The sequence below is a fragment of the Oryzias melastigma genome, linkage group LG18 (genome assembly GCF_002922805.2).
Source record: "Oryzias melastigma strain HK-1 linkage group LG18, ASM292280v2, whole genome shotgun sequence".
Classification (NCBI taxonomy): Eukaryota; Metazoa; Chordata; class Actinopteri; order Beloniformes; family Adrianichthyidae; genus Oryzias; species Oryzias melastigma.
The window spans coordinates 7,202,690-7,212,157 of NC_050529.1; the positions used below are offsets into that span (position 1 = coordinate 7,202,690).

General features: G+C 44.8%; 1 protein-coding gene and 1 long non-coding RNA gene across 3 annotated transcripts in view; both read left to right on the forward strand.

Annotated features, from left to right (window-relative positions):
• The first annotated feature begins 44 nt into the window (after positions 1-44).
• Positions 45-2,195, forward strand: LOC118600108. The gene is made up of 2 exons (XR_004949679.1): positions 45-502; positions 1,718-2,195. It is a non-coding gene; the product is annotated as an uncharacterized LOC118600108 (long non-coding RNA).
• Positions 2,196-2,749: 554 nt separating this feature from the next.
• Positions 2,750-9,468, forward strand: part of plpp3 (phospholipid phosphatase 3) — a 34,989-nt gene continuing 28,270 nt past the window's right edge. For both annotated transcript variants that reach the window (XM_024288185.2, XM_024288186.2), the window contains exon 1: positions 2,750-2,947. In XM_024288185.2, coding sequence (XP_024143953.1) covers positions 2,812-2,947 — 136 coding nt within the window. In that variant the 5' untranslated portion in view covers positions 2,750-2,811. The remainder of the gene's footprint in view (positions 2,948-9,468) is intronic.

The following is a 9,468-nucleotide window of genomic DNA, read 5'->3' on the forward strand; positions in this document are numbered from 1 at the left end:
ATAATAATTAATATCAGTCTGTGATTCAGATATTTTTAGGCCAGCAGAGAAGGCCTTGCAGGCCCTGACGGCCCGCCACTGCTATTTTCACTCCGTATCCCTCCTTTTTGGCTCGTGCTCAAACAGGGTGAAGTTCTCCTATTTGGCCAGAAGATGGCAGTATAGGCTAAGATTGATTTATGCGGGACTGTTTTAGCTGTGACTGTAACACATATAGAGGCATATAGAGTATTGTATTATGAAAACACCAGAGTAAGAGTGAGTGTATTTTATGAAAATGTTCTTTCTTTCCTTTTTTTACATTTTTTTTCTGGACTGGTCATCACTGGCTGAGGTCTGCTGTCCTCTGCCTTCCAGTCGATGAGGGTGGACAGGGACTGGTTGACATCTGCTCACATGTGGCGACTTTTAGGCTGAGGACCGTTCAGCGCCTCCTCTACCATCCAGATCTGTTATGGACGGATACTGCCCGTGTGCTGCTTAGGAAATCCGGTAACCTGGGGTATGACAAACATCTGTTTCTGGTCCAACACGCACAACTGGATCTGACAGGACTTTCACCATTCTATCAGTCCACCCTGCACACTTGGAGACTCCTGGTTTGCAAGAGAGGTTCTGTTTTATCTCCTGGACTGTGGCTGTTTGAAGAACCACTGTTTGGCAGTTAGCTCCTCTCCTCATGATCTTTGTCTTCAGCAACCATGGGCTCTAAACTGAGAGAGTTTGGCTGCATGAAGCTCGGCCATCTCCTGAGGACACCCACTTCTGTGCTGGCTGCGGCTGCAGGGGTTCATTCCACCAGAACACTGCAGAGGATAGTGGATGAGGTCTGCCAGTCTCTACCTTAGAACCTGCAAAGCTTTGTGAGAGATCCTACAGTTGCATGGGAATTTGGAGACTCTGGGAAAGAAGACCCTCTACCTTGTGTCTGTCAAGGTCTCTAACATGCGCTCCCTTGCAGATGTCAGAGTGCCGGAGGGGACTGAATTTTTTGGCACCGGGTCTTCCCCGCGGGGTAGTTGGAGATCCATGTACAAAGCTCCTGTTGAAAAACGGGCAGGTGACCTCCAGTGGAGGGTGGTACATGGGATCATAGCCACAGATATCTGACACACGTCGACCCTGGCACCCATTCTGTTCTGTCAGTGAGTCGGCGGTCCATTTGTTTGTTGAATGTCAGCGTCTGACGGGTCTTTTTTCTTTTCTTCTGGTGTTGTTTGAGGGGTTGGGGGAACAGTTTGCTTTGTTTTGTTTCATTTACGGCCCAAAATATGAGGCTAGGAAAAAGAGTGTGCACACTCTTCTAAACTTCTAAACGTAGAGACTGGCAGACCTCATCCACTGTCCTCTGCAGCGTTCTGGGGGATGAACACCTGCAGCCGCAGCAAGCGTCTGCAGGGTGCTGGGTGTCTTCAGGAGATGGCCGAGCTTCACGCAGCCAAACTCCCTCAGTTTAGAGCCCATGGTTGCAGAGGACAATGTTCGTGAGGAAATGAACATACTGCCAAACAGCGGTTCTTCAAACAGCCACAGTCCAGGAGTTAAAACAGCACCTCTCTGGCAAACCAGGAGTCTCCAAGCATGCAGGACGGACTAATAGAATGGTGAAACCCCTGTCAGATCCAGGTGTGTATGTTGTAAGCCAAGCTGGCTGTTTGGAGGTCCAGAAAAACTGGATCCAGAGGACTGGGTCAGACGATGTTTTGTTTCTTTTCAGGAGGCGTTTGGTGGCACGTTTGGGGGTGGAGTTCAGTTTTAATAAACTTACTAATTCTGTTTGAAAGAATCTTGGCGTTTAAAAATGTTTTATGTTCTGTTAGTGAAGATTCTTTGGTGTTGAATTTTTGAATTGTTTGCTGGGGTGCAGTGGTAGAGCGGTCGACTCCTGATCAGAAGTGAGCAGGTTCGACTCCGCCTTGCCCGCCCATGTGTCGAAGTAAGGCACTGAACCATGAATTACCTCTGGTGGGAGGTTGGCGCCAGTGTTCAGCAGTAGAGCCACCACCAGTGTGTGAATGTGCGTGTGAATGGGTGAATGGCTCTGTGACTGTGAAGCGCTTTGGGCCCTTGAAGGAGGGTAGAAAGTGCTATACAAGTATACGCCATTTCCCTTTCTTATTTCAATTTGATTCTCTCTTCATGTAATACTTAATGTGTAAAATGCTGCTCGATATTAAAGGTGTTTTTGAACTCAACTCCACTCTTTCTTTCTTTCATTCTTTCAGAATACTCAGATGTATTTATTGTTCCTAATAAAATATCATATTTTGTTATCAAATGTTGAATGTGATGTTTTTATCCCCACAGTGTTGTTTTTTAATAGACAACAGCATAACGAAGCAGAAGTAAACAGCTTTAAACCCACACGCGCAGGCGCGCTCAGTCCGGTCACGTGACCCGGTGAGGTGAGTTTAGTGTAAACTCCTGCTGAAGCTGAAGCTGAAACCTCTGCAGTGAGAGCGACGCTCGCTCCACGGCGCCTGCAGTACCGTTCACAGCCATAGGGGGAGTTGCCGACTTTCTCTTCAGACATGGTGGGAACTATGGGATGGGGTGATTACCCGCCGCTCGCAGAGGGAGGAGGAGAACTTAAAGGGAGAAAGGGGAGGGGGACAAGTCGGGTTGATATAACAAGGACACTTGATGCGCAGCGCCAATCGTGAGCGCTTTCTACTCCGTTCAGCAGCAGATCGACGGCAGAGTTTGTGCAGCTGAACTGGAGTTCCCCTGAACCTGCATGACATTTCTGTGAAGGACTGTTCCTCCTCCTGCGCGCGGCGGGACTTTGAGCTGAGAACGGAGAGTTTTCCGATGCAAAAGTACATGTATGAGAAAGCAATGGCCCAAGAGACCAGGAACGGGGGAGCCTCCACGTTAAATAACAGCGGAGTTGGGACCGGGAAGAAGAAGGTTCTGGTCGTGTTGGACATCTTCTGTCTCCTGCTCGGTGAGTCTGAGAGCGCCCGCCTTTTTCCTCTTCTCTATGAGGTCACGGGGATCACTTTCCTCTGGAAACAGCAGATAAGAGACGGTTTCTAATGGCTGCCAATAAAAGCCTTATCACGCTGAAAGTTGTGTCAGCTCTGTAACCGCTGAAGAACCCGGACTGCAGCATCCGCTCATGCAGAGGAGGCTCCCGCCGCTTCCAGCTGTCATGACAATCCGTGGATTCACCCGTTGGCTGGTGTGTTACAATGTATCTTATAAAATGCTCGTAAAGTGTTAACATCCAGTGTTCGGAGGAGGCCGGAGGAGGCCGGGCTCCACTGAGACAGCATCGTGACAGAAGACGTCATCATCCAATGTATGGATGATTCCACAGAGTGACAGCAGCCTGGAGGTCCCTTCAGCCTGCCAATGTCTGGGGGTGTTGTAACCTGCCCTTTTACTGCCCCTGAAATATCAAGACACCCACTCATCTGCCCCAATAACCTCACTCATGTAACCTTTAACCTCCTTGCAGCCTGAGATGAGGGGGCTGAGGGCTGAGGACTTGAAGTCCAGCTGACAGACAGCACCAATTCTGAAGCTGTTTGGCTGGACTTGTTATTCTGCAGGCGTCCCGGGCCAGTCCAGTGTGTCTGTGTGTGGGGCTTTGATAGTCGTTTTGTAACTGTAGCCCAGTTCTTTCAGTCTGGAGCTGAAGTGTTCCCCGCTTTGTATCCGCTTTTTTTCTGGTATTCAGAAAGAAGCGGTTCTGAACTTCTCTCCACCCTGTCCCAGAATGCAGCGAATCCCTGACCAGCTGCCCCTCATCGCTCCCCAGCTCTGGCTGGCCATGAGAATGTGTGGAATAATTGCTTACCCATGTGTCGTGGTGGGGGGGAATACCTCTCCAATTTAGAAGAGAGGGGCTGAAAAGCGGGACTCATGGCTGAGCAGGCTTTAAAGGAGCAGGTGGGAGTCGCACCAACAGGTCGAAATAGTAACGCTGAGGCTTTAAAAATGGAAAATTGTATGAGGGGACTGTATTTTACTACCCTGCTGTGACAAATGTTGCAGATTACCTCCACACTGGGTTTAATGCTGTGAGGAGGAAGCAGATCCGTCCGACAGTTTGCTTATTAAAGAACCTCAGACAGAGATACTGTCTCAGCTGTGCTCGTATAAATGCAGATGCACTTTGAGCACATGTGGAGTAAATTTCCTGCATAAGCCAATTTCCTTTTGCTTAGTCTGTCTGCATGTGTAGTGTTGCAGACATGTGGGTGTAAACACATACCGTACATGTAAATAAGTGATGTCCTAATTAGGTTTTTTTGGGGCCTGATCCGATTCTGAGACATTTAATTTTGAGTATCTGCCGATACTGAGTCCAGAGCTGATACTTTTGTAACACATTTAAAAACATACACATTTAATAAACTATGACAGAGTATTAGGGCCGCCAAAAAATTAAGAACTTTTATTCTTGTAACTTTATGAGAAAAAAGTCCTACATTTTTATGTATTTTTAAGTCCCTAATATTTATTCTTGTAATTTAACAGTTGCGACTTTTTTCTAGTAAATTTACAAGATATAAAGTCGTAATTAAAAAAAAGAATGTTAGTAAACTCGTCCTAAAAAACAGATTCAAGTTGTTCCTTATTTTTATTTCATTAAAATTATTTTAACATTTAACACTTAAATAGAACATTTCTGTGATGTTGCCGTAACAAATGAGTAAAAATAGTGTAACTATTACCTATAAATGTGTTATCTAGTAAATATAGGTGATAATTAGTCATGAGAGAAAGTTTAGTGACTTTAGCTTTAATATCTTCAGAACCATTGAGCATTTTTAATCAAATGTGATGCATACCTTCTTTTAAAATTCTCAAAACTAATGATGACTTAGTTTTAGTATAAATATAATGAGTATTCATGGCTAGCTAAAATCATTACAGTCATTTATTCTTTTTTTGTTTGTTTTTTAAGATTTTGTGATTTTTTAACCTCTTGTTTTATTTCCACAGCAGTTATTTTTCTTAATTTTTATTTCTGTCTGAAAAATAAAACAGGCATATCAACGAACAGCTCGGGTCCTAAGGAGTTAAATCACGGAGCTAGTGATTAGCTTAGTTAGTATCTGCCATGTAGCCTCTGTCGGTTTTTAACATTAAAAAGAAACAAAATCCTGATCTTTTTTTTCTATTGAAATGCCTTTGTGCTTCATCATTTGTGTTAAGAACACAGTTGAGACACTTGCTGTCAGTTTAAACCATTTTTAAGAGGTATTGATCCCAGAAGTCCCAATCTGTGAGCATTTTACTAGCTTGGCTGAACTGATTTTGTTAGCGTCAGGCTGGAGCTGCTGCTGCGCCGAACAGCAGTAACATGTGGTGATCCGTTCATGACACGCAGACTTTTGGTGGAGTATTTACCCGGAGTAATAGGCTATAAATATAAGCGCTGATCATAATAAGAATAAATTAAATGTTCAATACTGATCGGGGGGCAACAACTGATACCGATCAAGTCATCAATCACGTGATCGGGCCCGTTTTTCGATCACGTGATTGGATCGGGACATCCCTAATTTATACACATGCACAAACGAGCACAGATTCTACTTTGTTATGCTAAACACAGCCTGGCTGCTGGGCGATCATTGGTTGGCCCACTTTAGTGGTTTTGTGAGCAAATGGGGGTCAAAATAGAAGTGGAGGGGGTATTGGCTCATTCTGAGGGAATGAATTCTGAGGATGAAAGCCTGAGGCTCGACCATTTCCTCAATAGCGTGTGTTTGTTCAGAAAACATCGTGATCGTCTTTAGGCTTAATAGCACAGAAACATGATGGAGCTCAGTAATACCCAATGGACAAACACACACCGCTCAAGCATCACCTGCTCATTTCATCTCCCCTCAGCTTCTGCTCTTAATGAGGTAGTTTAACAACTCCAGAAGATACATGCTCGCACAAACACTTCAAGATGCTGGCTCCCTATACACAAACTTCACTCATAGTACCGGCCTAACAACAAATCTACTTTCACCTCTGATTACATATAGTATTTACACCCGTAAAAAAGCCAGCCATCTGGCTTCGTATCATCAAACTAATGGTAATGTTTGGAATTGTTTTTTTTCTTGTGGTACTGCAGTCATTCACACTGCCATCTAATTTAAGTGGAGAAGTTAAACCTCCACAAGCCTTCAAGCTTCCACCACTCAATTTCCCTGATTCTTCATCTGGTTAAAGAATTATGTGACATCTGGTGTTAGTAGGAGGGAACGAGGGGACACCGTGCATTTGTGTGTGTATGTGCACATGCTGGAGCGCAGGAAAGGGTGGGAAACGGAAAGGTAGAGTTGGTCAGAGGTAGGTGTGGCTGTGAAATTAAATCCTGTTTTTTTTTTTTTTTTGCCTTGTGATGTATTTCCACTCTTACCTTCTTTAGTTTTATGAGAGATAATCATAAGAGGTAAGTTATAAAAACAGGCTAAATCATTCTTCCTTTAGTGATCAATGAGTTTCACAGCAGAAGTAGAGACATTTTGGCCCACTTAATCCCTTTTGGCGGTCCTTTGGATTCCAGAGCCTATCCCAATTCCTGTAGGGGTACATTCTGGATGGTTTGCACATCCATTGTAGGTCTACACAATCAGGGACAATTTAGAGTCACCAACTAACCTAAAGGGCAAAATTTTAGGCTCTGGGATAATCCAAAAGCACTCAGTGAAAACCCACACATGCAAGGGGAAAGCATGCAAACGCCACACAGGAAGAACCCAGCTGGGATTTGAACCAGGCGAGAGAGTGCTAACTGCCATGATAGGGAGATGTTTGATGCATTGTCATAGGTGCTATTTGCCAAGTGTCTACAAAGGTTTCATGGTGTGAGGTCGTCAAACACGAACTCTTTATAAAGGAATCTAACTGCTGACCGAACAAGACAGGAAGAGATCATGAGTGATGGAAGTGCAAGTCTTCTTACAATAACAGCAGTTGTAATCATACTAACATGCGCTCCTCAGTGTAGAAGCAGCTGAAATGAGTTTCCTCTGGAGGGTGTCTGGATGCTCCCTTGGAGAAAGGGGGAGAAACTTGGAGTAGAGCCGCTTCTCCTCCTGGACGCCTCCCTGGAGAGGTGTTCTGGGCATGTCCCACTGGGCGGAGGCCCTGGGGAAGACCCAGGACACGCTGGGTTGACTTGCGTTCATGTGGCCACTTTCAATGAGAGTCTATGCAAACGTGCACAGACCAGAGTTTTGGGTTTCCGTATCAGGAAATCTAGTGTTCACACGTCGCTACACAAGTTTTTAAGTCGCAGGCTCTAAGTTAGAATTGGGTGTTTACTGACTGAGTGTCAAAAAGTTCAACCGGTTGAACTTTTTGACGCTGAATCACGTCAACTGGCCTTGTGACATTCAGAGACTGGTACTTGGTATTGACCCATGGGTGGCGTCCTTTTCTAAACTACTTTTAAAACCTTTGTAAAAAAACAATATTTTTGATGGAAGAAGGCCATTCTTTACACTGTTTTTTGGGGGGATTTGCTTTTTGCTTTCCATTAACACCACCAGCTGAATGTATGTTCATGAAACGGCGTGTGATGCATCTCAATCTCGCCACACGGTGTGAATGCAAATGGACAATGGTTCAGATTAACTACTGCATGCAGACTAGACACATTAAGCTCTTTTTGACTCTTATTTGCCTCTCTTCCTCCTGAGAATCCATCAAACTTCACTGCAAAGAAAACCCACAGGTTTGATGCTTTTACAACGATAGAGTAGAAGTAGTGCTGTCTCTGTCCCAGCTCGTGTATGATTACATATCTCCTGCATAAACACCGTCATGTAAATCATTTGGATTTCTGGGCAGGACCCCTCAATCACCTTTTGTTAGTGTTCATTTCTGCATGTGTTTGACTTAGTGCTTCAGTTTCAGCCTCTTCAGTATAGGAGTATCTTTTATAAAATTCTGCATGTCAGGCTGTGCACCACCTTTAGAAAAATATTGAAGTTTTATTCCAGTTCCAGCTTTTTGTCTTACCTTACATCTGTGTGTTTTGAGTTTACAGATTAGTCAGGCAAACCTTCAACAACAATGAGAGCAGAAGCAGCGGAAGCTGTGGAGCGGGGGCCTCATTACATCTCTATGTCCCTTCCTTGGGCCTCCCTGCTGTCACACAGGCCGGTCTGTGGCTTGTTCGCACTGCACTGCCCGCTATAATCCTCAGTATTTGTGAGTGCACAGACTGCGTGCATCTAGGGAATGAGGGGGTTGGGGGTCATTTAGATTTCACTGTTACATAGAGAACAATGACCCTTTTGAAGCGTCTCAGCATTCTTTGTTCCATTAACGAGAACCAACAGACCAGTGGCAGACAGAAGGAGGACCAAATAAAGGGGGTGGGGAGGCGGGGCAGAGGCGAGCGGGCATCTCACTGGTCGCCCAAGCCTGCTTGATTACCTTACAGTGGTATGGGGCCATTGTTGCCTCATGCTTACATACATACTTATCTTCTCACTTCATCAGCTGAGCATCTTTTCTGTTGCTGGCCTTATCTGGGCTGTAGCGACTGAGCCCTGTCATGTTTACATACAGACGGTCAGCTGACTGAGATGGCAGTAATAGTAGCAAACCCAGAGGCAGTATTCCTACTGCAGTGCCACTTCAACAGGCATTGTCTTCAAATTTGCACAAATACCAGTGCATGCAGAAATGAGTAAGAGTTAGGGAAGTGAGAAACAAAATATGGTGAAGTATTTTCCAGAGAGAGGAGTCTTATTTGTTCCAAACAGGAAGTACCTGCTGGTCCCAAGAAACCAAATTCCCATCGACTTCTATAGAGAAATAAACAGTTATTACTCAGTTATTCTATGAGTCAGAATAACCATCTTTGATCTGATATCTATTTTAACAAGTTCTTAATTTTTGTACTTTGTTATAACGAGATAATGAGGAACGAAGTGTCCCCCTCTTTCTTTTAAGGACTGAGATGCTGAGACTTTACCGGATTTAAAATCGCTTTATTTTGTGGTTGACATCAAAAACGATAGAAGAAAACGCTCCACAAAAGTCTGTTGTCTGTTTTTTTTTTTTTTATCTATTAGAGGATCTATGTTCCTCAAACGCCTTCATTCCGTCTCACACACCATCCACTCTCCCTTTGTTTCTCTAAAGCCTCCAAACAAACTGTCACAAACAGGCAGACAGCTGGTTCCACGTGCAGCAGGTTTATTAATAGTCCACAGAATAAGCAGGATCAGACAGGCAGAGGTCATACACGGGCATGGGATCATCAGAGACGCGCAAGAAGAGGAGTCAGAGTCCAGGCGAGGGTCAGGGGCAGGCGGCAGGCAATCAGAATAGCAGGGTCGGAGGCAGAAGATCAGGTCAGGAGTAAACACTGAGTTGCAGGCAGGGTGGCACAAAAAAAGCTTCGCAGGGAGTGGAGTGTGGAGTCAGACTATATGCTGAGGAGGTGATGAGGTGATGGGGAACAGCTGATGATGATGAGTCCAGGTGATGGCAGGT